Source organism: Guyanagaster necrorhizus, assembly GCF_019112545.1.
Source record: "Guyanagaster necrorhizus MCA 3950 unplaced genomic scaffold BT62scaffold_36, whole genome shotgun sequence".
Taxonomy (NCBI): domain Eukaryota; kingdom Fungi; phylum Basidiomycota; class Agaricomycetes; order Agaricales; family Physalacriaceae; genus Guyanagaster; species Guyanagaster necrorhizus.
Window position 1 is genome coordinate 249,731 of NW_025064915.1, and position 25,418 is coordinate 275,148.

The 25,418-nt window shown below is 49.2% G+C and overlaps 14 protein-coding genes across 14 annotated transcripts; 9 read left to right on the top strand and 5 right to left on the bottom strand.

Moving 5' to 3' along the window:
• Positions 1–66: 66 nt before the first annotated feature.
• Positions 67–2,359, bottom strand: BT62DRAFT_1011425 (2-isopropylmalate synthase; the record flags this gene model as incomplete). The annotated part of the gene is made up of 8 exons (XM_043177785.1): positions 67–1,265; positions 1,318–1,390; positions 1,506–1,624; positions 1,680–1,887; positions 1,940–1,985; positions 2,019–2,063; positions 2,115–2,294; positions 2,349–2,359. 8 exons carry the CDS (start codon positions 2,357–2,359, stop codon positions 67–69), a joined length of 1,881 nt encoding a protein of 626 aa, XP_043035125.1.
• A 385-nt stretch (positions 2,360–2,744) lies between these two features.
• Positions 2,745–3,402, bottom strand: BT62DRAFT_476637 (uncharacterized protein). The gene is made up of 3 exons (XM_043181092.1): positions 3,174–3,402; positions 2,939–3,111; positions 2,745–2,887 (listed from the first exon to the last, which is right to left on the bottom strand). Exons 1-3 carry the CDS (start codon positions 3,265–3,267, stop codon positions 2,870–2,872), a joined length of 285 nt encoding a protein of 94 aa, XP_043035126.1. The 5' UTR covers positions 3,268–3,402; the 3' UTR covers positions 2,745–2,869.
• Positions 3,403–3,910: 508 nt separating this feature from the next.
• BT62DRAFT_923216 (MFS general substrate transporter) lies at positions 3,911–6,071 on the top strand (the record flags this gene model as incomplete). Its single annotated transcript, XM_043184482.1, has 13 exons — positions 3,911–3,932; positions 3,991–4,174; positions 4,233–4,356; positions 4,411–4,486; positions 4,537–4,823; positions 4,879–5,116; positions 5,169–5,255; positions 5,321–5,408; positions 5,464–5,558; positions 5,597–5,641; positions 5,694–5,725; positions 5,778–5,895; positions 5,950–6,071. The coding sequence occupies 13 exons, from the start codon at positions 3,911–3,913 to the stop codon at positions 6,069–6,071; spliced, it is 1,518 nt and encodes a 505-aa protein (XP_043035127.1).
• A 1,038-nt stretch (positions 6,072–7,109) lies between these two features.
• BT62DRAFT_1011428 (uncharacterized protein) lies at positions 7,110–7,686 on the top strand (the record flags this gene model as incomplete). The annotated part of the gene is made up of 4 exons (XM_043177786.1): positions 7,110–7,252; positions 7,314–7,377; positions 7,437–7,601; positions 7,651–7,686. 4 exons carry the CDS (start codon positions 7,110–7,112, stop codon positions 7,684–7,686), a joined length of 408 nt encoding a protein of 135 aa, XP_043035128.1.
• A 282-nt stretch (positions 7,687–7,968) lies between these two features.
• On the top strand, positions 7,969–10,550 carry BT62DRAFT_907765 (uncharacterized protein; the record flags this gene model as incomplete). The annotated part of the gene is made up of 8 exons (XM_043183675.1): positions 7,969–8,145; positions 8,204–8,221; positions 8,275–8,348; positions 8,399–8,482; positions 8,533–8,826; positions 8,878–8,983; positions 9,032–9,143; positions 9,202–10,550. The coding sequence occupies 8 exons, from the start codon at positions 7,969–7,971 to the stop codon at positions 10,548–10,550; spliced, it is 2,214 nt and encodes a 737-aa protein (XP_043035129.1).
• A 43-nt stretch (positions 10,551–10,593) lies between these two features.
• BT62DRAFT_936943 (uncharacterized protein) lies at positions 10,594–12,353 on the bottom strand. The gene is made up of 4 exons (XM_043187214.1): positions 11,867–12,353; positions 11,655–11,815; positions 11,352–11,603; positions 10,594–11,305 (listed from the first exon to the last, which is right to left on the bottom strand). Exons 1-4 carry the CDS (start codon positions 11,970–11,972, stop codon positions 10,775–10,777), a joined length of 1,050 nt encoding a protein of 349 aa, XP_043035130.1. The 5' UTR covers positions 11,973–12,353; the 3' UTR covers positions 10,594–10,774.
• On the bottom strand, positions 12,218–12,648 carry BT62DRAFT_1011431 (uncharacterized protein; the record flags this gene model as incomplete). The annotated part of the gene is made up of 2 exons (XM_043177787.1): positions 12,218–12,561; positions 12,618–12,648. The coding sequence occupies 2 exons, from the start codon at positions 12,646–12,648 to the stop codon at positions 12,218–12,220; spliced, it is 375 nt and encodes a 124-aa protein (XP_043035131.1).
• Positions 12,649–12,975: 327 nt separating this feature from the next.
• BT62DRAFT_923219 (glutamine amidotransferase subunit pdxT) lies at positions 12,976–14,078 on the top strand (the record flags this gene model as incomplete). The annotated part of the gene is made up of 5 exons (XM_043184483.1): positions 12,976–13,006; positions 13,066–13,197; positions 13,253–13,452; positions 13,508–13,591; positions 13,848–14,078. 5 exons carry the CDS (start codon positions 12,976–12,978, stop codon positions 14,076–14,078), a joined length of 678 nt encoding a protein of 225 aa, XP_043035132.1.
• Positions 14,079–14,160: 82 nt separating this feature from the next.
• BT62DRAFT_936944 (alpha/beta-hydrolase) lies at positions 14,161–17,076 on the top strand. Its single transcript, XM_043187215.1, has 16 exons — positions 14,161–14,566; positions 14,630–14,733; positions 14,794–14,852; positions 14,905–14,959; positions 15,005–15,133; positions 15,183–15,284; positions 15,340–15,361; positions 15,412–15,483; positions 15,537–15,618; positions 15,670–15,912; positions 15,966–16,199; positions 16,257–16,277; positions 16,338–16,345; positions 16,418–16,547; positions 16,602–16,623; positions 16,681–17,076. Exons 1-16 carry the CDS (start codon positions 14,365–14,367, stop codon positions 16,729–16,731), a joined length of 1,536 nt encoding a protein of 511 aa, XP_043035133.1. The 5' UTR covers positions 14,161–14,364; the 3' UTR covers positions 16,732–17,076.
• Positions 17,077–17,230: 154 nt separating this feature from the next.
• Positions 17,231–17,983, top strand: BT62DRAFT_907917 (uncharacterized protein; the record flags this gene model as incomplete). The annotated part of the gene is made up of 4 exons (XM_043183686.1): positions 17,231–17,350; positions 17,416–17,640; positions 17,709–17,834; positions 17,891–17,983. The coding sequence occupies 4 exons, from the start codon at positions 17,231–17,233 to the stop codon at positions 17,981–17,983; spliced, it is 564 nt and encodes a 187-aa protein (XP_043035134.1).
• A 506-nt stretch (positions 17,984–18,489) lies between these two features.
• BT62DRAFT_955679 (uncharacterized protein) lies at positions 18,490–19,589 on the top strand. The gene is made up of 4 exons (XM_043188347.1): positions 18,490–18,878; positions 18,933–19,041; positions 19,099–19,278; positions 19,338–19,589. The coding sequence occupies exons 1-4, from the start codon at positions 18,812–18,814 to the stop codon at positions 19,420–19,422; spliced, it is 441 nt and encodes a 146-aa protein (XP_043035135.1). The 5' UTR covers positions 18,490–18,811; the 3' UTR covers positions 19,423–19,589.
• BT62DRAFT_974538 (DNA binding methylated-DNA--cysteine S-methyltransferase) lies at positions 19,530–20,383 on the bottom strand. The gene is made up of 4 exons (XM_043189165.1): positions 20,218–20,383; positions 20,099–20,160; positions 19,934–20,045; positions 19,530–19,879 (listed from the first exon to the last, which is right to left on the bottom strand). Exons 1-4 carry the CDS (start codon positions 20,318–20,320, stop codon positions 19,647–19,649), a joined length of 510 nt encoding a protein of 169 aa, XP_043035136.1. The 5' UTR covers positions 20,321–20,383; the 3' UTR covers positions 19,530–19,646.
• Positions 20,384–21,786: 1,403 nt separating this feature from the next.
• BT62DRAFT_1042577 (oxaloacetate acetylhydrolase) lies at positions 21,787–23,405 on the top strand (the record flags this gene model as incomplete). The annotated part of the gene is made up of 9 exons (XM_043178449.1): positions 21,787–21,990; positions 22,043–22,116; positions 22,177–22,249; positions 22,308–22,369; positions 22,425–22,626; positions 22,681–22,842; positions 22,895–22,976; positions 23,030–23,158; positions 23,216–23,405. 9 exons carry the CDS (start codon positions 21,787–21,789, stop codon positions 23,275–23,277), a joined length of 1,050 nt encoding a protein of 349 aa, XP_043035137.1. The 3' UTR covers positions 23,278–23,405.
• A 154-nt stretch (positions 23,406–23,559) lies between these two features.
• On the top strand, positions 23,560–25,418 carry BT62DRAFT_907793 (mitochondrial protein; the record flags this gene model as incomplete). Its single annotated transcript, XM_043183676.1, has 8 exons — positions 23,560–23,727; positions 23,781–24,110; positions 24,166–24,390; positions 24,460–24,548; positions 24,598–24,796; positions 24,854–24,989; positions 25,048–25,179; positions 25,234–25,418. The coding sequence occupies 8 exons, from the start codon at positions 23,560–23,562 to the stop codon at positions 25,416–25,418; spliced, it is 1,464 nt and encodes a 487-aa protein (XP_043035138.1).

Below are 25,418 nucleotides of genomic sequence, written 5' to 3' on the forward strand. Positions count from 1 at the left end.
ATATTGTTTATGATGGATGTTCTGAAGACAAAAAGTCTAAAGATGTCGTCCTTCTATCCCAGTCCTTCAAACCGATGTCCCCCTCTGGAGCAACTCTGTCCTTTCCTGCTCGGGTGTGGGCAAAAGAGCGTGCCCTGTCCTCAACTTGACGTCTCGAAGCCAGTTGTCCGATAGCTGACTCTGAGCGAGGAGAGGACGGGGAGTGAACATCATCTTTTGGGGGATGATGGGTCGGTCACCTAAGAGTCCGTTGGCGGCGCTGATGACCGCGCGGCATTTAGAGGTCGTCACATCATCAGAGATACCAACCCCCCATGCACTTTCGCCGCCTGGTCCACGCAGCTCGAGGAACGTCGCTGCCTTGGGAGCCTTCTCGGCGTTGATCATCTGTGCAGCGTACTCACCCGTGGTGAGTTCCAGGTCGAGGCACGTGTGCATGGCGTTCATGACTGCTTGGACGGTGTTACTGCCGTCACCCTGAATATCGCGTGAAGCACCGTCGACGACGACGTGCCCCTCAAACCTGAAGCGAGTCTCGTGGTCTTCAGCGGAAGATAAGGCAAAGAGGTCATCGGAATAGTCCGAGGCTGGCGAAGAAGGCTCTTTGGATGATGGCGATAATGGTAAGAGACGGTAGGACTGAAGGTAAAGTCGGTTAATAGGCAGATGGTGGATGGAATACGTCCGTTTGAAGGCGTCGGTGATCAGGACGGCCGTCATCTCTTTGCCCAAGCGTTCGCTCTCCTTTTGGACGACACCGTAGAAGGATACTTGCATGCGGCGAGGTAGGTCGAGTTGCATCTTCTGCTTGATGACATACGCAGCTCCTGCCTTCCCGCTCTGGCTGCTGACCCTGATAAGGTTCTCGTAGCCATACCCGATATCCTTAGGATCCAAGGGGATATACGGCATAGCCCAGGACTTGATGCCCATCCCGGAGCGATCGACTTCTGCCCACCGCTTCGCTTGAGAGTCAAGTCCCTTTTTGATAGCGTCTTGGTGTGTCCCTGCGAAAGCGGAGAATACGAGGTTCCCGGCGTACGGGTAACGAGCGGGTACGGCCATTTCGTTGCAACGGCAGACAATCTCGACGATTTCCGGGAGGTTGGAAAAGTCGAGATGAGGAGAGATGCCTTGGGAGTAGAGGTTCAGAGCGAGGGAGATTAGATCGACGTTTCCTGTGCGTTCGCCGTTCCCGAGAAGGCAGCCTTCAACGCGAGCGCCTCCAGCGAGAAGGCCCAATTCTGCTGCAGCAACAGCGGTTCCTGGGTTGAGGAAAGTTAGGATAAGGGGACTGCACAGGCCGTGGATGCCTACCTCTATCATTATGAGGATGGATACTGAGAATAACGCTGTCCCGCTGATTGATATGGTTGGAAAAGTACTCGACCTGATAAATCGAATCAGCGAGCTATTATAGTAGACCAAAGGAGGATGCCTCTTGCCATATCAGCGTAATGGTTGCTTGGTGCACATTCCACAGTAGCAGCCAAGTTAAAAATAACCTTATCTTCCGGGCTGGCTTTTCCCCATTCCCCTAGAACTCTGTTGCCAAGTTCAACCGTGAATTCGGGTTCAGTCTGGGAAAACGTCTCGAAACAATAATTTAGCGTGAAGCGTGTACCTAATCGATGATATTGTTAGATGGCTGGTCGTTGGATTCCATACATACTGCGTACCAGATCGAGCAGTCTCCTCTTCAGTCAAGTGTTTGACCAAACGAACAGCGTTTAGAGTTAACTCGATTGTCTGTGCCTTGGTGTTCCTGAATACGACTTCGCGGAAGACAGGAGATACGGCATTATAAAGGTGGATGATCGCATGCTTTGCACCAGATAAAGATGAGATAGACTTTGTTATTAGATCCGAACGGGCGGGAGTGATGATCTGCAAAGAAATCGAATCGTTGCGGCGCTATTTTCAGAGAAACAGAACCTACTTGAATAGCGACGTCCTCTGGGATTTCGGCGTCTTCGATAAGAGATCTAACGAATTAGTACTCTAGAGCAGCAGCAGACGGATATGCGACTTCGATCTCTTTGAAACCGATATCAACTAGTAATCTAGTGACTAGAAGTCAGGCAAGCTGATACAACGCGAGAGAAAAAACTGACCGGAAGAGCTCGAGTTTCGTCTTATTGCTCATGGGATTAACTAGTGCTTGGTTTCCGTCCCGTAAATCTGTTGAGAGCCACGTTGGAGAGATGGTGGTTCTTCTGGCTGGCCATTGGCGAACGTAGTTGGACGGAAAATTGACCGCAGGATACGGTAAGTATTTCTCGGCAGGATTAGGCCTGGACAAAGAAGTCAGTGGGAAACATAGAGTATTAGGTACCATGTGAACGTACAGCATAGGCATTGGAAACGGGCTTGTGCACAGAATGATAGAAAAACTGAAGGGTAAAAAAGGTAGAGGATGGCGCGTCCTCGCTGAATACGAGGATTAAATAGCTCGACAGCGCTCGGTACAAACATAGATTTGTCTTGGCTTGGGAGTACATAACCGCTGGCATTGGCTAATGTCGCTTTCTGCACTCCATAATCATGCGAAAAGGCCAAAATCCGTGTGTAGTCAATAAAAAGTTCCCGTCTGCCATGGTCGACTGCTCCTTGCCGCATTGAATTCGGATGCTGTTCATACACCTGAAGCCGTGGAATCTGAGCTGAAAGTGAATGGACGTTTCTCCGCGGAGGGCACCTTCACCTTCGTTCTGTTACCATTTTGGTTACGCAATCAGGAGCTGGTGCCGAGACCGATGTCGCCCCATGAGCAGCAGATCCCAGAGTTATTTCTGAACTGCACATTTATGGTCGTTCTTGGCTTTGGCAGAAGAACTCGAGGCGCCAGTATTTCTGTCTGCAATTCTAATTAGGGAGCCGACCATGCCTATTCCGTGCATTGCAACACAGCCCGTATTAAATTTGACGGATAGCACACCTTCAGTGGTAGAAACACGGAAAAGAGAAAATCATTTGAATGGCAGAACAACTGGAGATGAGATCGCGCTTCCTTAAATCGGTAGAACATACCGGGGATTGTGAGATATGACGATAAGAAGTCGTACAAATGACATGCGGAATACGACGCAGCCGGGATAACACAAGAAAAAACTGCAAGAACAAGGTTGTATTGGGTGAAGATAAGGTGTATTTTAACTCAAATTTGAGTTTACCGTGTAAATGTTTGATGTTTGCATTTGGGAAGCAACTGTGAATCCCTAAATCATGCCAATCTTTGCGATGCTCCACAGGAACAGGTCCTATCATCCCGTATGACCCTAGATATATCGACACAGGTGCGTTGACATTTTAAGTTGCAGATACGGGGAGGAATCAAAGTTTCCGAATTGCTGGTTCATAGATGATAAGCGTAGATTCGACCGTTCGAGATAAAGATTCCAAGGTCCATCGAAATTTCAGGTTGTTGACGGCTGCCCTAAAAGGAAGATACTCTCCACGCCACTAGGAGGATGTGTCCAAGAATTTCCACCGCGCAATGCTCCCTTTTTCTCAGCTTGGCTTTGTCCATTGCATCGAAAATATGGTGGAGGGACGTTTCCTTCTCACTATGTCCTTTTCTACCTGGAAGTTTTCAGCCGAGGAATAACCGGTGAGGAATCACGCTAATATCGGTGCCAAACTTCGCACGGATACTGGCGCTTCTGGGAGCTGTTTGCTTTCTTTCTACGGAGATATTTGTGAAACTGACTCTTGTTTCTCATGCCAAGTGCTCTGTGTCGTCCAAGAATGATATTGGGCGATGCTTGGCTCCTTCAAGGAAACTTATTGCGGCGAATTCAAGAACAATGTTCTTCTCTGCTTCGACTATTTAAAGCCTCTGGAATTGTTAGCGTTTCTGGGTACACCTCCTTGGTACGACTTTGTCCATTGCTTCTTGCTGTGGATACACATGTCACTGTCTGAAGTCGACGGTACTTTGCTTCTTCTTAGATCCAGTGTTCTTGTATAACATTTGTTTTGGCCCGATAGAATCTGGACCTAGTTCCAGCCTGACAATATTACCGTCGGTTGATGCAACTTACCAGCATTTAGGAAACGCAAGGACCAAGGAGCTGGGATGGGATGGACTCAATGACCCGAGCAATCCTCGTAACTGGAGCAATCGAAGGCGCTGGACCGTTACGTTGGTTGTCAGTCTTTTCACGTTCATAAGGTATGCACTCCCACAACCAACAGAACGGTAAGGCTAAGGGACTCTTATCATATAAAAGCCCGGTCGCTTCGTCGATATCTTCTCCTGCTTTGCCAATTATCTCTGATGCGCTGGATATCCCGCACGACTCGATTTTACAAAATATGTCGCTCTCCATTTTCGTCCTGGCGTATGCATTAGGAGTGAGTTTTGCTCTCTTTGACATTATGACACGCCGCTTCACGTTTGGAAAAAAGCCCTTGATATGGGGACCAATGTCCGAGCTCTGTGGTCGCCTTGTAGTTCTACAGGTATCTAATATCTGGTTCTTAGGTATTTGCTCTTTGGATGACTGTTTTCCTTTTGCTGACGAATTTATTTAGTGTTCAACACCATTTGTTCTATCGCCAAGACGCCTACACAAATGCTAATTTTCAGATTCTTGGCTGGATTCGGCGGGGCTGCACCTCAGTCCGTCGGTGGCGGCGTCGTTGGCGATCTGTGGTCGCCAGAAGAGAGGGGGATGGCGATGAGTCTTTACTCCCTTGCTCCATTAGTCGGACCTTCCACCGGCCCTTTAGTTGGCGGATGGATAGCGTCACGGGTCCGGTGGGAGTGGGTCTTTTGGAGCGTCAGCATCTCTGACGCCATCCTACAAATCGCAGGCTTCGTGAGTACTTTTTTTCCCCCATGAATGTTAATCAGCTCACCGTCTTCAAAATAAGATCTTCCTAGAAGAAACGTATGTTCCGGAGCTGCAGAAGCGCAAGGCGCGGGCTCTCAGGAAGTCGACCGGCAACGTCATGATTCGTTCACGGTTCGAGCAGCCTGGCCGACATTGTGCTAGCGTTATGACCCAAGGCATGATCAAGCCGCTTAAGTTTCTGGCCACGGAACCTATTGTGCAGGTCTTCGCCCTGTATATGGCTGTTCTGTATGGTGTATTGTATCTGAGTCTTTCGTGTAGGTGCTACTCTTGTCTTTTTTTGAATACAATCTTTAACCATTCAAGCAGCTTTTGTCAAGGTATACACTGACCAATATCACGAAAACACTGGAATCTCAGGCTTGCACTATCTCGCAATCGCCTTGGGATCCACAGGTGAGATCATTCAGTCTTTTTATAGACCGTGACCTCCCGCTTGATATCCGTTCTTTCTTTACCAGTCGGAGGGCAAGTTGGTGCACGCGTCCTGAATAGGATTTACGTCCGATTGAAAGTCAAAAATGGGGGGATTGGCACCCCTGAAATGAGGTAGTGTTCTAGTCTCGCGCCGAATCTTGTGAAAGAGTTTGAACCCAGCATTCAGATTACCGCTTTTGATGGTTTCTGCGACCACGCTTCCGATTGGATTGTTGATATACGGATGGACCGCCAATGCGCGTATCTTTTGGCTTGCTCCTGGTGTGTTTTACCCTTAGGGTGCCTTCAACTCTACTCAGGACCGCTGATAGACATCGGCGTATTCATATATTCCATCGGAATCGGTACGTTTGTCCCCACATTTTCCTGCAGAACTGAGTTAACGCAATGTATCAGGCGGAAATTGGACATGCATACAGACATATCTGGTGAAGAATGAACGATACTTGGAGAGACAAAAAAAACTCAGTGATCCCACAGGTGGATAACTACGCACTCCATGCCGCCAGTGCAATCGCAGGAGTCTCGTCGTTCAGGGCCTTCGCTGGATTTGGGTTTCCTCTCTTTGCTGACAAGATGTACGAGAGAGTTGGCGACGGTAAGCAACTTTCCGATGAACCAATGAACATCAGGCTCATATTCACCACTACAGGCTGGGGAAACTCCATCCTGGCTTTGATCTGCTTGGTCATTGGCTGTCCGGCGCCTTTTATTTTCTACAGATATGGTCCTCAGCTACGAACGCGGAGCAAAGCAACTTCCGTCGAGCAATGATATTCCTTTCCCACCAGAAAGACCCACCTGTGCCATCCCTTGTTGTGATTTACCACGGCAGGGTTCTGTTTCGCAACATCTCTCACACTCTCGTTCTCACACCGGCTACAGTGAATAAACTGCAAAAAAAAAAGGGATGAAAATATACGAACCAGGAATAAGGAAGCAGACTACATATCATGGCGGTCTTGCCGCCACATTAAGAATCACGAATCGGAAACTGCATCCACACGACTTGAGACCCCTCGCATTTCCAAGGGTAACGTTAGAGTGTGAATTCTCTCTATCAGAGGCAGTCGGATGTCTTTTCCGCGCGACAATGACCCATCTGAAAAACGCCCGCTGTCGGTGCGGCTTCACAAGTTTGACAGTTTTCTGGTTGACGAACTACAATAGTAGTGTCCGCCTTGACGGTATATCCTTCTTCGTATTCAGGAAAGTAGGTGTGCCAGCCAACGATCACACTCTCCGTCACAGGTACATGTACGCGTGTCAGGGCCATCGACTGACGGAGATCATCAGCCGGGAACCTGGAACCTGCGTTCGCGTTTGACGGTGACCCCGCTCATTGCTCTGCAGTGGCACGTTCTTTATTCCAGGTTATCATGAGAACCCCTCCTTTCTGATCAGATATTCTGACGTGTTAATTTCGCGTCTTGTGTAACAGCGGCTTGCATCTTGTACCTCATCATGAGAGTTTTTTGACTTCGTGACTCGATGAAGCTGATTTCGGGACTGGATAGATCACCGGAGCTGATGAAAAGACTCGATTGCATTGATTAGTGAGTCATCTTGGAGCAAGGCGCGACTCATCTATCCAGACAAGGTTATGATTCTTGTCATTACATTTAGCGCCGTATGATGCACACGCGTGTCCCGCCACAAATTTTCCGTAAAACGGCCATACCATCCCGCTGAATGTCCCTTCCCGCCGAATAGCGAGTCAGACCTTGGGCGTATAAAGGAAGAAACGCGTCGCCATCTTTCACCAGGTTCTCTCTCCCCCAGTCCCTCCTAAGCAAACTCTCCGTCACCAATATGTTCATCCTCTCTGGTCTTGCTCTCCTCTTCACCGCGGGATTCCGCTTCGGTGCTGCCCAAGTGGCCAACTGTGCTCGCAACTACACCGTCCAGCTCGGTGACACCTGCGATGCGATTTCTGCTGCTCAGAACGTTTCTACGTATGCAGCTCCCATTTATCGTCGTTCTTACCCACTGATTACCATGGTTTGTTGTTTGTAGCTATCAGCTCGCTGAGGTGAACACCAACATCAACGTGGGGTGTACCAACTTGGTTTTGGGCGAGGTAGCTCTCCTCGCTTCTCATAGCATTGCGAATATGTACTGAGGTTTTCGTTATCGAAGGTCCTTTGTCTAGGCATTATCGGCCAAGATTGCACGGACACTTACGTGGTTGTCTCAGGGGATAACTGCGTTGCTATTGCTGCTGCTGAGAATACCACGTACGACGTTCTGTTGGCCAATAATCCCAATGTGGATTCGACCTGCACTAATATCTATCCAGGAGAGGTGGGTCTCGGTTATGGGGGATCATATTTGCAGAGTTAACCATGTCTAGGTTCTGTGCGTCGCACCTGAAGACGTTTACGCGTAGGACTGTCGGACGAGACTAGACATTCCTGTGTCGTTAAGGGTCCCCCATGGCCTTAGCTTTCTCCTACTGATATAAAAGAACTTTGCGAATGAATATTGTTGTCTTCTGAATGTGGGAAACTTGAAGGAAGTACTGCGAGTACGAGACGATTTTTTGATAGTAGTATCTTCTGGGCAAAAATGGCCACTTGGCAGAAATTAGCCACACCATACGGCCCGGTCGTTCCGTGGCTTGCAATTACGCGATCATTTGATGCTCGAATCGCAGACTGCCACCACCACCATGCCGATTAGAGAATCTGTGAGCCTGGACAGCTCCCCTGGGCATCTGACCCTGTACTTTAAGTCTCTCGAGGAACTCGACTCATGGACAGAAACTCCGGTGAAGAAACTGACATCTCCCTTGAAATACTATCCACGCAGGCCAGGGGCCGAACCAAGCTCTCGGGGAAAACTTCTGGTGAAGCCTCAGCAAGCCTAAGTGGATCGTATAGCTTATTTTTTTTTTTTTAGTAAAGGTATGTCACGATTACAAGGTACGCATATCTTTCTACCGCCCAGGTACTTGTTTGTGAATATCACCGTCCAGGGAGGATACACTGAGAGCCCGTTCGCACTCTCGTATACGTTCAACTATTGGTCGGCATGCGAAAGCTTCATCTAGTAAGTATCCAATAATATGATGTCGGACGTGCCTGATAAGTGACAATCAGTTTTTCGCATCACCGCGTTACGATCCCCCCACATGGTTGGATAACCGCCGCACATCGACAGGGGGTTAAAATGCTAGGCACCCTGTAAGTAATACTTCTTCATTAACGCGTCACTGACTGAATTTCTTTGCTAGTATTTTCGAAGGAGGCGCAGAAGCAGATTGTCTCCGTCTCCTCGTAGGCAAGCTTCCAAAGTCAAGTACTGGACCTGCAGTCCATCACGCAAGCCCGTCTTCTATCCCGGTATCGCATCATTATGCACGGGTTCTTGCAGAGCTCGCCGAAGAAAGAGGGTTTGATGGATACCTGCTTAACTTTGAGTGCCCTCTGCAAGGTAGCTTTGAGCAGACGAGAGCGCTTTCCACGTGGATCACCATGTTGCAATCTGAAATGCGTGACAAGGTTGGACCTCATGCGGAAGTGGTATGGTATGTATTAATATTTCAATGCTGTATATTTTGCTTACATTTTTTACGAAGGTATGACAGTGTCATCGTATCGGGACAGCTCGCTTGGCAAGATAGACTCAACAGTCTGAACCTGCCTTTCTTTTTATCCTCGCAATCTTTCTTTAGCAACTACACAGTATGTCTTCAAATGGCATCCTGGTTTGGCTCATCTCATTCGCTGTAGTGGCGGAATGATTATCCGGCCCTTACGGCGCAGTATTTTATCAGCCTGGATCCTGCTCTCATTGAGAGCCAAATGGATTTCTCGAACAAGACTCTTCAGGACATTTATATGGGTAATTAAGCCTTTTCTTTGCGAATCTCACCATTTGATGAACTATTCCATCAATATAGGTGTCGATGTTTGGGGCCGAGGCAGCCACGGCGGCGGAGGCTTTGGCTCCTACAAGGCGCTCGCCCACATATCCCCAGATTCCCTTGGGCTGAGCGTCGCTCTCTTCGGCCAAGCCTGGACCTGGGAGTCCGAACAAGACAAACCCGACTGGACCTGGCAGCAGTGGTGGGATTACGAGCGTACACTCTGGGTTGGAACGACGAACAACGACGAGGTGCCAGTGCCTGAAGCTCCCAACCGTCAGGGTGAGCCTGATTGCACGCACGGCCCTTTCCTCCCTATCGCATCTTTCTTCGCACATCATGCACCGCCCGATCCCGTGCGCCTCGCCCTCTACACCACCTTCTCGCCGGGTGCAGGCCATGGGTGGTGGGTCAACGGCGTCAAAGTCTTCGAGAGCGAGAAAGGGTGGACCGACGTCGGTAAACAGACGAGCGTTGGGGACCTCGTATGGCCCCGACCGGCAATTTCCTGGGAGGGTGAGGATGAGGGACTGCTGTTTGGTGGGAAGATAGAGGCGGAGCCGTCTATTTGCATGGACGACGCTTGGAACGGGGGGAGCTCTCTTCGGTTGTCGCTCACGGACCAGGGGGATCCCTCGGTGTACCGCTGCATATGGCTACCGGTACAATCGCTTGCGCTTACCGCGCAAACCACCTACCAAGCTACTGCGGTTTACAAGCTTGACGCCGCCGCTGACCTAGATGTTAGTCTCTCTGTCAAGTCTTCTACGGAAGACAGCGCTATCATCACACCCCAGATTGAAAATGATACCCCGCTTGCACAGGGATGGGTGAAGCTCTCCATACGATTTTCCGTCTCCTCATCATCATCCTCCGCATCCATTGGCTTAGTTATAGCGATCGTCACAGAAGGTCCATCACAGTCTCTCGCTGCGTCCTCCCTCCTCTTAGGTCAGCTGAACGTGTTCAGGGCACCCTCGCCCTCTCCATCGTCCGCTCCAATGGTCCTCTGGGCGGACTATTCCCCACAAGATAGGAAACTCACCTGGGAAGTCGCCGCGTCTCTTCCGGTCTTCGTCCAACGCCCGCTTACTTCCCCCGAAGATCCTGTCCCACTATGGGATATGCAGCCATGCCGGGTCCCGTCTTTCCTGTACTGCAACATATACGCTGCTCCCTTTTCATCGGCGACGTATGCTGGGAGACCAGAGGATGCGACGTGGATCGGCACGTCTGGGTACTCGGGAGATGCAAAGACCTTTATTGTGGAGAGTCCAGTCAGGACGAGGACGAGGTTTTATGTTCAGGGTGTGACTGAGCATGGGGAGGTGGTGCCTTGGGAAAGATGTGTCTTTGTAGATAGTCCTCCCGATGATGGGAAGTAGGTTCCGAATATTATTATTGCAAGATGTAAATCTTCGTGTGGATCCAGCCCAGGTTGTTTGTCTGCTGAAATTATCTGACGAATACATCCGTGTTATGTAAACTCATCGAGACGATAAAACGAGCGGAGTTCATTCATTTTAGTTGTACAAAGTACGGTAGACGAAAAAAAAGATAAAAAGACCAGGTCCGAAGATTTTTGACGGTGAATCGGCCGTGACTCCGTTCAGCGTGCATAAGGGTGGTAATTGTGCTGACCCCGTTGTGCCGCTCGCTGGGGACCAACTCCAGGACCACTAGGGGCGCCGCGAGGGCCCCTTGGAATATTGGGGTTCATGGTGGCCGCACCACCTCCCTGCATCATAGCTCCCCTCCCCATACTCATTCCTCCACCGCCCATACCCATACCCATACCCATACCCATGTTGGCCATATTACCCATTGCTCTCATGTTTCCAGGGCCACCAAAGCCTGTACCAGCCATACCAGCCATCATCGGATTCATATTAGCCATCATGGGGTTCATCGCACCACCTCCAGTCATTTGGAACATGCGAGTGTATAGCTGAGCTAAAGCCTGGGGATCGAAAGGCGTGTTTCCAGTTCCGGTGGCAGCCATGGGGTTGTTGAAGTTACTCTGGGCAGCAACGGTACCAGCGCCTCTTCCAACAACGGCTCCAGTGTAGTCTCCACCGCCCTGGTTGTCTTCATTGTAGTTATCCCGCTGGTACCTCGGTTGCGCCAACTTAACGTCGATCTGCGGCAAATCAGTTTAAACTTGCGAGAAAAGGGAAGATACCAACCAGTTTACCATCGATCTCGAGATTACCGAAGCCCAGGAGTGGCTGGACATTAGTATCTTCAAAGGAGATGAACCCAAAGCCCTTGCTTCTGCCTGTCTCCCGGTCCAACATGACGGTCGAGTCAATAACCTTGCCGAACTGTGAAAAGAATTCACGCATGGACTCGGACGTCACACTTCCCGCGAGACCACCTATGAAGAGCTTTGTCGCACGTTGATGCTCCTGCCGGGGGATAGCTCGCTTCGGGTCAATCTAGAATCAAGTTAATATCGGCATTCATCTTGGGTTCGGAGATCAACGTACTGCTTTGCCATCAAGGAAATGTTCCTTGACCATGACGGCGTTCACACTGGCAGGATCATCAAAGGTAAGGAAGGCAAAACATCTTGACCTTCCGCCCGCATCGCGCATGATCGTGCATGCGTCGACTTTTCCAAACTGCGAAAAATAATTACGGAGAGATTCTACGGCAAACAGTAAGTACTACGCGTTGACATAACACATCACATATCTACCATCAGTCGTATCCCAATTGAGACCACCAATAAACATCTTGCTATAGAGTCGAAGTGTGCGAGAGGGGAATAGAAGCGACGTTGATGAAGATACGGAGGAAGACATGCAGAAAACAGAGAAATTGCTATTAGTATCAGTAGGCTAGGACAGAGTTGTCGCAACGAGGATGATAAAAATAGAGAGACGCTACTGTTTGTGCATAGCCTAGCTTAGTCGTAGACAACGCAGATACGCTAGGTGCTGGTGTAGATGACAGACAGACCGACTACGCGACAGACATCTAAAGAGATGCTGGATTACAGTAGACGTGGTGCCAAAGGGTCCTGAAACGAATGATGGTGACGAATATCTTACCCCTCGTCCTTCATTTCTGAGGGCCGTATGGTCCGCTCAGCAACCGAAATATTCTGGTAAACTCCATCAGCTCGCGAGGAGTCCCCATAGTCATCCTGCGGCTGTTCGTATGTCGGAATTTGCTGTGTTAGTGGCATCATCATAGGGGCTATTGGCGTTTGGACTGCCGGCGTCGAATAAGAGGGCGTTCTGATATCGACTGAAGGCGGTGAAGGCTTCACTGGAGCACTTTGCTGAGGTTTCGAGGCCGGCGTTGATACTGGCTCCTGAGGTACTTGTTCCGGGGCTGTCGTCGGTTTTTCCTCCTGCGCCTGATCAGCGAAATCAGTGTCGTAAAGGTCTAGAAAACAATGCAATGAGTATTGCTTCACTATGGGAAGCGTAAACATAACGAACCTCCATAGAGGTCAGCGTCGAGGTCAGACATGGTGGTAAGAGAAAGAAAGGACAATGGTCACAAAAATGTTTCGACTTTGTCACGCTTACATTCGTCACACAAATTACATAAGGTGGCAAAATGAATCATGTCAGGTGAGACCACAGAGCGGCCTGAACGGCCCGGCTGCTGGCGTTGCCGCTTCGCGTAAGTTTTTTTCAGTCTCGAAGATGCATTCTGAGCAGAAGATTGGTTTTTCTTCTTCTACCGATACAGAAAAAATTCGGATGTAGTGCTATTGGGGTCCGATCATGACATCGATGAAATGGCAAAAATGAACCCCGGAGCGCCGTCGACCCGCTCTCTGACTCATCCTCCATGGCTATCCAAGTAACGATTGGCATCCTTGGTGAGGGGACCAATAATCTCAGCAGCAATAGTCCAATAATGCTGAAATTTTTATTCCAGCTTTGCAGGGAGCCTTTGCGGAGCATCAGGCAGCAGTGCACCGCCTATCTCTTACCATTCGTCCAGTAGCCATACTAGTCCGGACCCCCGAAGAATTGGCCATCTGCGATGGCCTCATTATTCCTGGTGGAGGTCAGCTTCTTCTTTCGTACAGAAAGTTGACTCCATTGCTGAGCGCAGCTGTTAGAATCAACCACCATTGCGCTACTGGCACGCCTGTCGGGTCTTCTCGATCCGCTCAAGGAATTCGTGAAAATTAAACCTGTCTGGGGAACCTGCGCTGGCGCCATTCTCCTAGCACAATCTGTTATTGGTGCGAAGAAGGGGGGACAGGAGTTGCTACAAGCAATATCGATATCGATTGCCCGAAATGGCTGGGGGTCACAAGTACGAGGAATCGTCGGCTTCTAAATGTTATTAATATTGACACCGGACATTATAGGTAGAATCTTTCGAAGTGCCGCTAAGTGTCGAGGGAATGAAGGATTCGGAAACGCCGTTTATAGGTGTTTTTATACGAGCTCCGGTACGTGACGCTAAGACGATTTGAATCATCAGAGGATGCGATTTTCGAGGCAGTTGTCACCTGTTTCTTCGCTAGCAGTGTTCCTCCGCAGAGTTCTGCAGGGCCGTATGGCGGAACTGCAAGCCGTATTCACTCTATTGTGTTCTCCTCTCCATAAAAATCGACATTAGTGTGCCTCACTGGGCTGATAGCTGCCTTCCGCCCATCTCTTGCCCTTCTTTATTGTTTCTCGGGACCGTATTCATCTCTTGTACAGGTTGTTCTCGAGCTTTCTAGTTCCCCCGAAGATACACCAATACAAGTTCTCGCTCGACTACCAGCCGAACTATTGCCTCCAGCTCTTTCAGGTCTGGACGACTCCGATCCAAAGACCATCGTGGCCCTTCGACAAGGCCGCCACTTGCTTACGACCTTCCATCCCGAGCTGACTCCCGACGATCGTTTCCATGAGTATTTTGTTAGGCATTGCGTGTTAAGCACCATTTGAGTGGGTGCGTCACATTACCATGACTTAGATTTCCTTAGATTTAGAGCATGTGGGATAGCTTATCAGTAGTAATTATACAGCCCCTCAATGCATGTGCTTCAGGGACGACACCTCGCACTAGGGGACCTAAATATAGCGCAACGCTGTAATCTACACGGTGAACCACCCACGGTAGGACATAATAGGAGTCGGCAAAGCTTCTCTTGCTATGCTCCGGTTTTCCGGGTGAAGATATATAGCGCGTCGCCCTCCCCGCAAATGCAACCCACCACCAGGACCTACGTTCATGCTCTTACGCTTGGTGACGATTCTCCTCGGCCTAACCGCCCTCACACACGGTGCGCGTCAAATTCGCAAGAGCGAAATCCAGGCGCGACAACTTGAGGCGGCCAAGCGGTGGCGCTCTATACCTCAGCCCACTACTGGCATCGACCTCGAACGGCGCGCAGGAATACAGAATATCACTTTCTCTAATCCCAAGGCCTCCGGTGCGTTAAGTGTTTTCCATCCGATCACGGCATTCGGCTTATCGGGAGCTTCGCCGTCGATAGAGTTTTGGGTGGATGGCTCGAGCATTCCTGAAGTCGACTTTGACGTAGGTCCAAGCTGGTCAGGGTTGATGCCTATCTCTGCCGATCCCAATGAGTCGCGGAAGGTCAGTCCATGCGGTGTCAGACAATAATTGGTAGTAATCAGCACACGCCCTCGCGTTCAGCTGTTCTTCTGGTTTTTCCCTCCCGGCCCGCAAGGCAGCTTGGATGACCTCATATTCTGGTAAGGATAATGTCGATTTAAATTGCACAAACCGTAATTTACACGCTCTCAGGACGAATGGTGGTCCTGGATGTTCTTCATTGGAAGGGTTTTTGGAAGAGAACGGGGTAGGTTACATTTCCGAGACTTTTCTGTTGTTCACCGTTCTTTAGCCGTTCCAATGGGGAGTCGGAACAGCAAAACCCATCGTCAATGATATGAGTTGGACTAATCTCTCGAGTGTCCTATGGGTCGAGCAACCAGTTGGGACTGGTTTTTCGCAAGGAACACCGACGATAAAGGTATGCACCGGTTATTCTATCATGATATAAACCAATGTCGTATATCCAGAATGAGGATGATTTGGCAGAGCAGCTTGTTGGTTTCTTCCAACAATTCTTGGAGGTTTTTTCGGAACTAAAGGAGAAGAACTTGTATGTCACGGGTGAAAGTGTATGTCGCAATCCTTTTTCCTATTGGTCCGGAAATTTCTGAGGAGTAATTCCAGTACGCAGGAATGTACGTGCCTTGTGAGTACAACCAGCTGCTGTCAGTTCTTCTGGTGACCATATGCCATCAGACATCGCCAATTACATCTATGAGCATCCTGGCGCCCTAGACTTGACGTTGAAGGGCATATGGATTGCTGATCGTATGTATCTCAGGCATATTTCTGTCCGTTCCATGCACCAATTACTGCATTAGCCGTCATTGGATGGGATGTAGTTCAAGAACAGATTCCCGCGGTTGACTTCGTTCACAAGTACGAAGGAGTCTTTGCTTTCACGTTAGTGTTAAAGCAACCATTGTACATACACGTATTGAATGTGGCGATTAGGCAGGCGTTTCTCTCCGAACTTGACGCTAAAGCTGCAGCTTGCAACTACACCGGCTACACAGAGACTTTTGCAACATATCCTCCCAAAGGGCTTCTTCCGCTTCCCGGACAGTCAACGGAAGCCGACAGCGGATGCGATCTATGGGACACCATATTCGATGCGGCTTTTGCCATTAACCCCGCGTTCAACATCTACCGAATCTTCGACACTTTTCCAATTCTTTGGGACGTGCTCGGGTTCCCGTAAGTGTCGGAGTTGCCATGGGCCAACGCACCTATCACTGATTTGATTCTAGAGGGTCGTTCGAAGACATTCAGTTGTCTCCACTATACTTTGACCGACAAGATGTTAAGAAAGCCATTCATGCTCCACTTGACGTGGATTGGACAGAGTGCTCAAATATTAATGTGTTCCCTGACGGAGATTCCAGCCCTCCATCTTCGTTTACCGTCTTGCCGAACGTCATTGAGAAGAGTAACCGCACCGTCATCGCGCATGGCCTCGCTGATTTTATTCTGATTGCTGAAGGGTATGTGTTTTAGCATCACTGCTTTACATCGCTCCCTGTTAACGGGTATTCATTCAGGGCGAGAATCGTGATCCAAAAGTAAGCATAACATTTTTGCGGTAGCGCTGACTGAGTGTATACAATATCCATTTTTTTCAGTATGACGTGTACGTGAACCCCGCCGTTTGTGTTGCTAAGTGGTGACCAAATGGACTGACTGAATGTTTGATGCACGTCAGGGAATGGATTGCAAGGTTTCCAAACTCCCATCCAAAATGACAGCTTCATCGTTGATGGTGTTGGGACTCTCGGTACATCCCACACTGAGCGAGGACTAACCTTCATAGAGGTAGCGCTCAGTGGACACATGTAAGATCTTTGATATGGAAGACCATAAACGTCACTGATTGCTGTACTTCGCAGGATCCCGCAATACTCTCCTGTGGTACGTGAAATTTCAGAACAGACAATAAAGAGTTTGATTACTTTAACTCGTTTCCAGACCGCATTCCAGAGTATGCAGTATCTGATGGGCTTCCGGGACACACCATGATGCCAACATTGGAATAAACAGGATAGTAGTGGCCGTGAGCGCCGGATAGGACAATCTGTTCTGTCGCACGCATCGTTTGCGGCCATTGTACATGTACTTCTAAATCTGCTTTGACCGGTACATATGGCATACTTGGGAAGAAAAAAAACTATACAAGTCACCGTACATCAAATATGGGTATGTAATGATGTGTTCATTGAACTGGAATCCCAAGGATCCCAGGTTAACCTTGACCAGCAGCATATTGGATAAGGGAGTAGATTACCAAGTGACAGGGAACCCTTGAAGACAAACGCACAAGGGAGTTCCACTCTACATACAGCTTTTATACTACTTTAGAGAGAACATACTAGAATCTTCAAGAAAAGGAAATTGGCTGAGTAATGCACAGCACAATGGTTACCAATCTTGACGGTGAGTGTGGCGAGTGTGGCGAGTGTGGCGCTTGTGATGATCGGCACCAAAATAGCACACAACATTCATCATGCAAAATAGCCAAATGCCGGTATCTCAGAGGCGCTACGCTGTAGATCTTGAGGATACTATCGCATTTCCTGATATCACTCACGTACCTATCTTTTCCCCGCACAAGGAAAGAAACTGGTACATTCTCACCGAGGTTAGCTACTACCCCTATCTGCCGTATCTGCCTATCGCCGGTACTGATATCTGGCATGCGCCCAGATTGTATCAGACGAGACTGTCTCTCGACCAACATTTCGAGTAGAGGATAAACTTGCGGGAAATTATCGGGTAGTCGTCTTTTCCACAAACGATCCAGTCACATACGCCAAGGAATGCAAAGTGGGACACATGATTTGCATCAAGAACGGGTTACCCAAGCAGTTCCTGGACGGACGATACGGGTATGAAATCGAGAATCCCTGGCACATACTGGTTCATCAAGTGGTACCTTGATTTGATTGATGTCGCTGCTAACGAATAACAAACAGATTCTCCCGTGAAGTTTTGCAAAGCTCCGAGAGCTAAACGCGGAACTGCGTAAGCGCTCAGACGATGGGCTTCTCTTATCATGCGTAGTTTGCAACACCCCGAAAGAGAACGTAGGATGCTCCAATTGCAAAACACGATATTGCTCAAGGGTTAGTGCTGTGTCCTATGCCTATATTCCGACTCCTCACACTTCTATTCTCCTCAGGAATGCATGAAAGCTGATTGGCATAGTAGGCACATGCAGATATGCAATGTATTAAGGGCGTTGCATAAATGGAACCGCATGCTCTGGGGTTGATTGTGACCGGGCACCAGCGCTCTTCGAGTTCTCTGAGCTTCCCAAAGTAGTTCGCCAGTCTTCTTCATTTCCATCATGTTACTCTCTCTATTTACATAATTTTGGCATGTACGACAACCATCGATCACTACTCACTGTCGACTGAGCTCCATTGCACCCGCGAAAACCTGTGAAGCTAACCAGTGCGATGTCGTGCAATACTCTGCAATTCCTCTGGTAATGTGCTGATCGTTCTGAAATCACCTTTCTCCGTGAACCCCGGTTAAAGGTACGCATCGGCTGCTGTTCAACTGTGTCGTCATGTTCGGTGATGCGGACATCTCTTCGACCGCTCCCGCGTCAGGTGAATGAGTTGCTCTGATTTGGAAAATCCTCTAATTGAGCTAAAGTATATATTTCCGGCAGCAGTTCAATTGTCTCGCCACTTTCTTTGATGCGTTAAATCGCTGCTGCATTAAACTTCAAACTGCCTTTTGAGTTGATGCAATGTGTTGGATAGCTTATTTCAGCCAAAGTAGATCTCACGGCCCGCTGGTCCAGAGTCTCTACATCAGGGGGTGAAATTAAGCAACGTCCCTTTGAATTTCCATCTATCTTCTCGAACTCCTCCTCGTTAGGTTGATTCGAATCACTATGTCAACTTAAGGCTGTACGGTCCCCATGTCAAAAATTAATCAAACCTTTCCTGAAGGCTAATGCGAAATCCAAGGTGGTATAAGAAGTTCGGCTCGTCTTGAAATCCGCCGTTCCACTTCTTTTCCAGACCTGGTGTCTACCTTCAACTTCCAACTTCCCTTATTTCCCTCCAATTCTCTTCTTGTTTCAACAATGACTCGCTTCCTCATCGCCCTTTTGTCCGTAGCCCTGATGGCTTACTTATTCCAAGTTGAAGCTGGTAAATATGGTGCTCCTAGCTTTAAGATGACGCCTTACTGATGAGGTTCTCTAGTTCCTCTGAGAAGCCGCCAGATCGGTGATATTCAATGCAACGTTGCGCGTCTCAAGACAGTTTCCAGCCTTGCGGCGACAAAATCTGCGCTTCAGGAGATCGATACCAGGTAAACGTGCTATTATACTCTTTGAATGCACGAAGCGCTTATTCATTGATACATCAGCAATTCTACTACGACAGGCACTGCAGTCACTGCCGCGCAGTCAGGATTAGACTCCGCGAGCGCTGGTATCAAAACCATCGCCGGAGCTCTCTTGACAGGGCAGACTGCTCCTGCCACAGCACGCGACCAGGTCAAGACTGGTCTGCTTGCTGCCCAGTCTGCGCTGGGTGGAATCACTACGCACGTTTGTTTCTCTTTCAACCCTATCCACGTTCTTACCACCTGTTATTGGGCAACAGAGGAGACGCTGCGGTTACCGAGGCACAAACGAAGCTTAATGACACCATCGCTGCCGGGAGCGATGTTGTTTCTGACTGTAACTGAAGCTGAGGATCGTTGGGTAGGGAAGAACTTTCGGCTGAAGGTCCTGGACCCTTTTTTGGACTTTAAGTGCTTTTATCTCTCGCCTAGTAGTAGATCATTAGTTTCCCCATGTTGTGATCGAGTCAATAAAACTAGGTACATAATGAATTTCTTTGGATAGTTTAGATGCTCCGACCCGCTAGGCCTATAAATTACAAGGTCCGCCGAAGTACTGCTAGTACTACTTACTGGGCACCAGGCTGCCAAATAGCCTTCCCGTCTTTATCATTGAGGTACCCGTCTTGTGTGAACAACAAACCTTCTTCTTCGAGCAACTTCAATTTACGGTTGAATTGCGTGCCTGTTTTAGCATCCCGTCCCCATTCGCCACAAAAGCCACCGACAAAGAGGTTGTTAGCAATTACCCGGTGGCAAGGGACGTATGGTGCAAATGGGTTATTTCTGAGGGCTCCGCCGACTATCCGGTAATTTAGTTCGAAATGTTCTATACCCTAGTGGTCGTACAACACACCTGAACGTGGTGACCCTCCAATTGCTGAACTGACAGTCTTGTACGTGGTTACGTTGCCGCAAGGGATTTTTCGCGTAAAATCATAGACATCCCATTGGTATGGCGTGACTTTCTAGAGTCAAACGGTTAGATAATGATGCTGCCTTTAATTAGTATGTTCCATACCTTGCCATCATTGGTGCGATACAAAGCTCTTTCAGTAGGTTCAATGGGGTAGAAAGTATCGCCTGGGCCGTCATGACCGTTCAGTCTCATTGATTTTCTCCCGATAGACCCTGACCTACATGGCTGGGTCCAGCTTTTCGCCACTTTGCCTGTAGCGAGTGATGGACCAGAATTGAGGATAGACGAAGGAATAAAATTGACAGAAGTCCTTATGGCTGGCATTGGTAGAGAAGAACGAAGCCGGATGCGTTACTTAGTCAGAAGTTGTGGAAGTCGGTAGAGAACCCTTAATTTTGATTAGAAATGTTTCAATATGACAAATGACTCGCGTCTGTCACGCCGCGTGCAGTCACCTGATCGTGACATGCAGCCCTGTTTTGGGCCTGCTAAGTTGTTCAACTCAATCCAGTTCTCCTGCTTGACTGCCGGCTTTCACTTGGTAAGAAACGGATGACCCGGTACAGTATCTCTGGCTGACAATATTCGGAGCTAGATTGACAGTCGGCGGTGACCCACTCTCTTATGCCGGATGTCAACAAACCAACAAGCAGCGCAGGGGTCGGTGTGACTTCCTGCCAATCCTGGATTTCTACTGATCCTTATCGGTTAGGTTGTTTGTGGATTTTCACATGATTTTAACTGTATTCACGCCAGTTTGCGGTAGAAGGCCTTAAAGGTAGCACGCTTCTGCGAAGGCCAAGACTCTGCTGTATCGTCACAGTGGCATTTTCTCTCAGGGAACCTACCTTCTGACGGATATCTCGGGCGGATACTCTGTACTCTCAGATCACTGCCGAGTGGCTAACTTTTCCCACGATCTTAGGCGACTTTGTCTTTCCGGTCTTCCGCAGAGGATGGAGTCTTGCACTCGGAGCCTCTGTACAGGACTCTTAATTGGTTCCCACCACATGTCTACCTGATGGATTGACCGGGGAAGCGCTGAATCTCCGAGCTCGGTGGGATGACGCCTCGGACCTGAACAATTTCCTAGCCCTTTTGGTTTCCAATTCTCCTGCCTCAGGGAAATCAGCGCCCCGAAAAATAAGGTTGGGCACTGAAAGTGACAGATTGGTTACTAGGAAACTTTTCTTGGCACTGCAGGACGAGTTTAATACATACCATTACCACTGTAAGAGATTCACCGCCAAGTCGTCGTCGCGCACTTGTGACCTCTCTTTGGGAGGCCTCTGGCGGTATGCCGACGGATCGATATCAATGCATCAGTGACGTAACTTTTGTCGTTCTTCTGATTTTTCATATGTTGATGAATCATCCTTGGCTCACAGAACATTCTCAGGTCGGTGCCTTTCGAGCAACGGGTAGGTGGAGCGAATCATACTATCTACGCTCTGACAAAGTCCTACCAAAGTCCGATAGCATGCCAAGCCATGAGTACGGACACTCAAAATTCTTTTGCTTTTGCAACAATTCTACTATGCCCGTTCTAATACCGATCGCCAAGCCATTCGGCGGGACCCAAACTCGTATGTCTATCTATAATCTTTGTAATTCCAAGGAGTTATCTGTCGAACCTGGCTTACCGGGACCCTGTTTTGTCGGTCTAGGTATCTGGTCCCGTAGTGGCAGCACGAATATTTCGTTGGCTTGTATAAAAAGAACAGAAAGCATTGTTGGTTTTTCATCCCCAGCGATACCAGTCTTTCAGAGATACTAACAAACCCATCCACATGCCTGCTCCCAGCTACTCCGTTGCCCTCGAGACCACCGCTTCCGAGCCTGTGGCCCCTGCTCCTGTTGCAGTCGAGGAACCGTTACGAGAGTCAGACGCCTACTACAATGCTCGTCTTGACCCCAAGAACTTCTTGGAGGGACCGCTGTCGCCTAACCCTGCGACCCGCCTTCGTCAAATGCTTGCTCGCCCAGGTATTGTCGTAAGTTGGGCGATTACCATCCGGCGAGTATACGCTAATGGAATAACGAAAGGTCGCGCCTGGCATCTGCGATGGGATCAGTGCACGGTGCGCCTTGGAGGCTGGTTTCGATTGCCTTTATCAGAGGTGACTTGCATTTTATATGTGCACTCCTGAGCCGCTGGACTCATCAGTGAATTCGGACAGTGGTGCAGCTACCACCGCTTCGCGTATGGGTCAGCCCGACTTGGCCATTGCTACTCTCAACGACTTTGTCGGTGTAAGTATAGCTCTTTCTGTGCCTTCTTTTTTTTTTTCAGGCGGCTTATTCTTTAAAGGCCGGACAAATGGTGTCCAGTTTGAACCCATCGGTGCCGGTCATCGCCGACGCAGACACAGGGTACGCGCATTAGCCTAGCATCTGTTTTTGTTGATTTTAATTGACTTGCTTTCAGTTTCGGCGGGCCTGCTATGATCGCGCGCACCGTCCGTCAATACGCAAGGGCAGGAATTGCTGCTTGCCACATCGAGGATCAGGTACAGACCAAGCGGTGTGGTCATCTTATGGGCAAACAGGTCGTTTCACGAGAGGAATTCGTTACTCGTATCCGCGCGGCTGTTATCGCTCGTGATGGTATCCCTGGTGGTTCAGACTTTGTAAGTCTAACTCTGTGACCAGTATTCCGGCTCATGATACTGATGGGTGGATAGGTCATCATTGGGCGAACGGACTCGGCACAGGTGCTGGGAATGGATGAAGCTATTGCTCGTCTCAAGCTAGCGGCGGCAGCTGGCGCCGATGTCTGCTTTATTGAGGGCGTGAAGACTAAGGATTTGCTGGAGTCCACTGTCGCTGCATTGGCTCCTACTCCTGTATGTCTTGCATTGTCATTTTGGGGGATTCAATTCTCAAATATCGCGCCAGGTCCTCGTCAACGTCATCTCTGGCGGTCTGACTCCGTCCTTCACATGCCCTGAAGCCGAGCAAATGGGAGCCAAGATCATCAGTGAGTTACTTCCGGCTCCTGCGGTTCAATAGCAGGGTTTAAGCCATAAACAGTCTTCTCGCTGGTATCCTGTGTCGCTATGGTGCATGCTTGCCGCGCTGCGATGAAGTCCCTGAAGAAGACGGGCACAGACTTTAGCTCTGCTCAGGGCATGGATCCCAAGAAGTTCTTTGAAGTTATGGGTCAGTCCTGGCTTCTGCTGATAATAATACATACCTCTAATGTCTTGTTTTCTCAAGGTCTGAATGAGATTGTTGAGCTCGATGCGGCGGCGGGTGGATCTGCTTTCCAACTTGTTTAATTTTTTTTTTCCTGCATGCATGTATACCAAACCTCAAATAACCTATTTTATTGATCGGTATTACTAGTAACTGTGTGTAATACTGCTGGGCATCACGAATTTTTATGACCTTAGACGTCTTGCCATTGGCCCGTGATCAAAGCCGGAAATAGAAATCACCTCTTTACCAATCGCCACGTTATTTTCCGAAACCGACAGCGACAATTTTCTTGGGTCTGGTAGTTGGTATGGCCTTATTCTGTGCTTTAAGGGCTGGATCCAACTGTTTCTAGGCATCCTTGCATGGATACAGGCAGCACCCCTCCCTTGAGCCCCCCTTTGCAAAATTCGTCGTCCCCGCGAGACCAAGAACCGGATGATATCGAGAACCTGCTGAAGTGGGCTGAAGCTCGCAGGGAACGGAAGATAAGAGGAGAGTATGAATCAGCCGTGTTGCATCTGTCAGAGTTGGTGCGTTTACCTCCATTTTTTTTCCCTAGACGGACGCTGAGTTAGGGGGGCAGATCAACAACAATCTCTCGACGCCGTTGCGTGTACACTCGGTACGCGTTGAAGGGGCTGAAAATACCCGGAATTCGTTTATCGGATTCTTGGTGAAACCTTTGATACCGACGGCGGAGGGCAGCAATGTTGAAGAGGTTCTTCATGCGACGCGCCGGATTTCGGATCTACTGCAGCGGGCAGATATCTTTGCGTCGGTGGAGGCACGCCTTGAGCATGCAAAAGATGTGATGGCGAGCCCGCGAGATGTCGACGTCGTCGTCAAGACGAAGGAAAAAGGCCGTTTTTTCGTCAAGTCCGCTACGGAGTTTGGGAACAACGAAGGCAGCGCGGTGTGTTGTGATTCTCTTCCTCTTCTGTTTTGTTCTTCTCATGGTATTGGTATAGAGTATCACTGCACGTGTACGGAATGTTTTTGGAGGCGCGGAGATGTTTGAAGCGAACGTTTCCACTGGTACGACGACGAGGCAGTCTTATCACGGAACACTGTCAGCGCCGATTACGCCTGACCTCGCCACGCGGGCAGAACTTGCTATTTTTGCGATGCAGCGGGACAATACGGGTTTTGCGAGTTGCTGGGAGTCTCTTCAGGGCCTCAAGGCTATTCTCAGGGTGAGCTAGGTCAGCCGCCTGTTTTGTGTGTGTGTGTGCCTATGGTTTTCATTGTCGGTTTCTCCTTAGAATGGGACTCCGACGACAGGGATACATGAATTGGCTTATGAGGGAGTATTGAGGAATATTGGAGGGTTGACGCCGACGGTGTCGATGAGGTGGGTCCTGCTATCTGTTGCTGTTGTGTCTGTGTTTGATTAGAGATAGCATGCGGCATGCTGCTGGTACGACATCCAAGTCGTCTGTGTCTTACGCGTACACGCTGGACACCCGAGACGATAGGATTAGCGCGTCGCGAGGCGTATACGCTAAGCTGTACCAGGAAATGGCCGGCTTGGGTGGCGACGCAACGTTTTACAAGGCCGAAGCAGAGACACAAGTTTCTCGCTCTCTTCTGTCAGGAGTGGTGCGTGTAATTTATCTCCGTGCTGGATGGATGTTTTGTTCTAAACGTAGAGTCAAGTCGGCTTCTTTGGCTCTCCGTTCCGGACTGATGTTTGGTATTTTGCGACCGACGTTGTTCTCTGACCGGTTCCAGCTTGGGGGACCGATGTCTGTTCGTGCATTTAAGCCTAACGGTCTTGGTCCGAGGGATGGACGTGAGTGATGTGCTCGGGGTCTTTCTTTGTACACCGGTTATGTGACGCTCTTTCACAGAAGATACATTGGGAGGCGATATGTATTGGTCTGCTGGAGTGAGCGTCGTCTCAAATCTGCCTTTGAAGCCGGATTGGCCCCTGAAAACGCATGCATGGATAAATGGTGGGCGATTAGACAACATGGATAAATGTAAGCGCTACAATCTGTTTGGATTGTTTCGACATCCTTATCAATGTGTTGCAGCTCGTTCGGTGATTGAGAATGTGAAAGACATGGTAACGCGACCGTCTGTCTCAGCAGGGGTTGGACTCATTTATCGGTTCGATCCGGTAAGGGTGGAGGTCAATTTCGGACTGCCTCTGGTGGCGAATAAAAGTGATGGTCTTAGGAGAGGTATTCAAGTTGGGATCGGACTTGAATTTCTGTAG

Coding starts and splice junctions, on each gene's coding strand:
- BT62DRAFT_476637 (XM_043181092.1), bottom strand. CDS start 3,267: ATGATAGGACCTGTTCCTGTGGAGCATCGCAAAGATTGGCATGATTTA. Junction 3,112..3,173: donor AAACATCAAACATTTACACG/GTAAACTCAAAT, acceptor TTGTTCTTGCAG/TTTTTTCTTGTGTTATCCCG.
- BT62DRAFT_936943 (XM_043187214.1), bottom strand. CDS start 11,972: ATGTCTTCCTCCGTATCTTCATCAACGTCGCTTCTATTCCCCTCTCGC. Junction 11,604..11,654: donor ATTTCCTTGATGGCAAAGCA/GTACGTTGATCT, acceptor ACTTGATTCTAG/ATTGACCCGAAGCGAGCTAT. Junction 11,306..11,351: donor TCGAGATCGATGGTAAACTG/GTTGGTATCTTC, acceptor GATTTGCCGCAG/ATCGACGTTAAGTTGGCGCA.
- BT62DRAFT_936944 (XM_043187215.1), top strand. CDS start 14,365: ATGCTCTTACGCTTGGTGACGATTCTCCTCGGCCTAACCGCCCTCACA. Junction 15,362..15,411: donor CGCAGGAATGTACGTGCCTT/GTGAGTACAACC, acceptor ATATGCCATCAG/ACATCGCCAATTACATCTAT. Junction 16,624..16,680: donor TCCCGCAATACTCTCCTGTG/GTACGTGAAATT, acceptor ACTCGTTTCCAG/ACCGCATTCCAGAGTATGCA.
- BT62DRAFT_955679 (XM_043188347.1), top strand. CDS start 18,812: ATGACTCGCTTCCTCATCGCCCTTTTGTCCGTAGCCCTGATGGCTTAC. Junction 18,879..18,932: donor CTTATTCCAAGTTGAAGCTG/GTAAATATGGTG, acceptor GAGGTTCTCTAG/TTCCTCTGAGAAGCCGCCAG. Junction 19,279..19,337: donor GCGCTGGGTGGAATCACTAC/GCACGTTTGTTT, acceptor ATTGGGCAACAG/AGGAGACGCTGCGGTTACCG.
- BT62DRAFT_974538 (XM_043189165.1), bottom strand. CDS start 20,320: ATGCCAGCCATAAGGACTTCTGTCAATTTTATTCCTTCGTCTATCCTC. Junction 20,161..20,217: donor GAAAAGCTGGACCCAGCCAT/GTAGGTCAGGGT, acceptor ATGACGGCCCAG/GCGATACTTTCTACCCCATT. Junction 20,046..20,098: donor ATCGCACCAATGATGGCAAG/GTATGGAACATA, acceptor GTTTGACTCTAG/AAAGTCACGCCATACCAATG.